This window comes from Etheostoma spectabile, chromosome 3 (assembly GCF_008692095.1).
Source record: "Etheostoma spectabile isolate EspeVRDwgs_2016 chromosome 3, UIUC_Espe_1.0, whole genome shotgun sequence".
NCBI lineage: Eukaryota > Metazoa > Chordata > Actinopteri > Perciformes > Percidae > Etheostoma > Etheostoma spectabile.
In genome coordinates this window covers 33,985,296-33,988,768 of record NC_045735.1, presented here as the reverse complement: position 1 = coordinate 33,988,768, position 3,473 = coordinate 33,985,296, and the positions used below count along the sequence as shown (strand labels likewise).

At 48.3% G+C, this 3,473-nt stretch overlaps 1 protein-coding gene across 5 annotated transcripts in view; it reads right to left on the bottom strand.

Moving 5' to 3' along the window:
• Positions 1 to 3,473, bottom strand: part of LOC116685754 (transcription factor 7-like 1-A) — a 25,528-nt gene that overhangs the window by 18,642 nt on the left and 3,413 nt on the right. For all 5 annotated transcript variants that reach the window (XM_032510682.1, XM_032510689.1, XM_032510671.1 and 2 more), the window contains exon 4: positions 2,947 to 3,083. In XM_032510682.1, coding sequence (XP_032366573.1) covers positions 2,947 to 3,083 — 137 coding nt within the window. The remainder of the gene's footprint in view (positions 1 to 2,946; positions 3,084 to 3,473) is intronic.

Here is a 3,473-nt window from a genome sequence, read left to right as displayed (position 1 = left end):
AAGGGCAGACAGTTTTTCTCTGGGGTGCTGCTGCTTCCTGCCCGTATCTGAGTAAGAAACAGCCATTATTATGATTCAGGTAGCGCCGACTCACGAGAGCTTTGTTTACCTTGACTCGCCTTCAGGCTGGCAGACGCTTCTCCGCCTCCCGTCTCGTCAAAAACACGCCTGACGCTCCCAGCCGCAGAGGCTGACGAGTACACAAGGTCTCCATTGTGTAAAGAGAAAAGGAGCGAGGGAATAGAAGGATAACCGTGTCTCGAGCCCCCCATGCAGTCTGAGGCTAACGCATTCAGCCAGGCTACATCCACACTAGAGCGGGGACCATGCGCTTTCGTACCATGATTCGATTCTTTGTGTGTGTGTGTGTGTCTCTGTGTGTGTGTGTGTGTGTGTGTGTCTCTGTGTGTGTGACTGTGTGTCTCTGTGTGGGTGACTGTGTGTGTCCAGAGAAGCCATGGGCAGTGTGTTAGGTATAATGAGATGTAACGACCCCCCTGTGGAGCCATGCATTAGGACCATTCAGACTCTGCTAATAACAACAATGGGCCGCTAACGGAGGGGGAGGGCGTTACAAAGCTGAGGAATGCAGGTGTTTGTGTGAGTGGGTTCGGCTGTGTGTTTAGCCTACATGTGCGTCTGGGCTAAATCCACACAGGACAGACTTTCAAAACAAACCAGAGGAGGAAAAGAATTCACAAACCTGTGTCTCTGGGCAATCAGAGCGCTACAAACATTAAAAACAAGTCCAGCCGCTAAATGTGAATATGTTCCAGCTTTTTCCACTCCTCTGTCTCAGTAAACTTAATATCACCGAGTTGTTTTCTGACATTATGGATTAGTTGTTTGGTGAAGGGTCAGGGGAAATTTATCCTGGACATAGTGTGCTACAATCGGTTGCATAAAAACATAAAATCATAACATCAACGAGCAGCTCAAGACATAAAAGTATGACACATGACTTTGTGGACAACACCTTAAACAATAACTGTAATCATTAAAGTGCAAAAACTCCTGGTGTATTTACTGCATTTTTGCTCTGTTGTGTTAAGATTTACTAACTTAAAATAGTCTGGGATTAATTTAATAGTTGACAACTTGTCTATTCATCTTTGCAGCTCTACCAAAAAGCCGAGCCTCAACATAGTGCAACCAGCTCCCTGAGCGTGTGCACGTGGATCTGTAGGACCCGACTGGATGACCCCCGTGGCTTCAGACCAGCGGTCTGTTGGTATTGTGCACGTTTGATTCCACACAATGATCTGTTGTTTTAACGGCCCATGAAGACGACACCCTACACAAACCAGACAGTGAAGCGCTCACACAGCCTCACCACAACCGTGGGCCCAACTGTCCTCTGCAGTAATATTTTGCTTAAAATAAATTCCTTGCTGCCCCAACGAGGCAATTTTCAGATTAGTGGCCATGAGTGTTACTGTATTAAACCATCGCCCAGGATCCCTCTAATCCCTGCTGAGCTTCCATAAAGCTTTAGATTTGGGGAAATTGGGCAACATGCTGTCAAACCCGCTGCTAGAGCAGCTAATCTACTGCACAGCAGCAGCCATGATGGGAGCTTCATTACTGCTGCAGGCGGGCGACTTCACCCCCCCCCCCCCCCACAGACTCTGTCCAGGCCTGTCGAACACCTAGCATCAACAAACTCCCTTAGCAAACACAGCGGACACAGACACACACAGAGAGAGAGAGAGAGAGAGCGGAGAGAGAGAGAAGAGAGAGAGAGGACGGAGGAGAGACGACGAACGAGGTAGAGGAGAGAGGGAGGTGAGGTAGAGAGAACGGGGAGCGAGAGAGACAGAGACGAGAGGAGAGATAGAAAGAGATCGATGAGGAGATGAGAGAGGATGAGAGAGAAGAGAGAGGAGGAGAGAGAGAGAGAGAGAGAGAGACAGAGAGAGAGAGAGACACACACACACACACACACACAGAGAGAGAGAGAGACACACACAAACACTTCCAACCTGTAGGGGTACTAAAGTGGGAAAGGTTCTCTAGGGTTGCTTTAAATTCTCAATTTTGTGATACAATCCATTATTCTGTTATCCCAGACCTTAATGCCGTCATCAGCGAGCGACTGGCCCCAAAGACACTCGCCACCGGGATAAACAACTTTTCTGATGCGGGGCTTCGAGTGAAAAAAAAAATCCTGAGCATGAAACTTATTCGGAAACTTTCTAGGTTTTTACATTGGCCAGGTCATCATCAAAAAAAGCAAATTAGTCATGATTCTGTCCATGTTGACATTAGTTGCTTCATGTACATTTATTAAAAACTGTGGGACACGCCGATTCAGACAGCGTTGTCGAGGCAGTTTGGGCTGCAGACAGCTTTCACACAGCGGCCATCTTTCCGCTATGACCGTGCGACGCGTACTGTTTGCATCACAAACGCGGCCGGCCGGTCGGTGAAGGCAGTCACGAGTATCTTGAACATACGCTGCAGAAGCAAGCACCCGGCTCCCTCAACTTCCGGCACCGGCTTCCCGTCTCCACCCTTTTCCTCTTAATCATGCCCAGCGCCACTTGTTTTTAACTCCTTTCTAAAGCTGTATGTACATGGTCCAGGCTTGATCAACTTTGCCTTGGAGACGGTCTCTGGGAGACCACACACACACCGCACTCTCGCTTTTTGGCAAAGACCCGCTCTACTTTGCATCCGATTGGCTAGAACTTGTTTCATTGGTAGGTGGAAGTCCGATGATTGGTTAAACCCAGCGCATTAAAAAAGAATCCCATATTTAATTTATTTAATTTTTCTAAAATAGTTATACACCAGAAATCTGGCACGGGGTCCCGAGTACTTTAAGCCCCGCGAGAGTTAGAGCTGCGTTCCTCTCATATGATTGGTAGGTACTCCCAAAACAAATATCTAACCAAACAAACTGTGTTTCTATGGACAGGGAACTGTTGGCACTCGTTGACTTACCGTCCTGGCACTTGGTGGGAGAGCTCCGTTGGCGAGGTAGGGGCTGCACAGGTTCCCCAGGTCCGGGATCATGAAGAAGGGATAGCCAACATAGGGGGAGTGTTGGAAGAGACCCGCGTCCTGCTGCCTCCGCAGGGCTGAGGAACAAGTTCAACATCACAGTGAGCAACACTCAAACAAAGGGCCACAAAGATCAGCTCGCCCATCATGGGGTTTCATTCTAATTTAACAGGTTGTGTGGCTCATTGGATGATACCATAGGCATGCTAATTAGCCCGACACATTGTTAGCCTAATGTGATGGCTTTGCTTTGTTGCCGGCTAACGTGAGATAGCTGAAGGTCATTATTTGGCTATTGCTCACCTGGTGTGTTGGGCTGGGTAGCCTTTCAATTAGCATGCTTTTAGCAGTTAGATAGACATTGTAAACAAAGGTGAACACAGCCTGATGCAGAGGGTGTGGGTGCAGGTAAAAGAGGGGGGTGGTTCTTTTGGAGCCTTCCCTGTGCCGAGGCCCAAACTCAACCA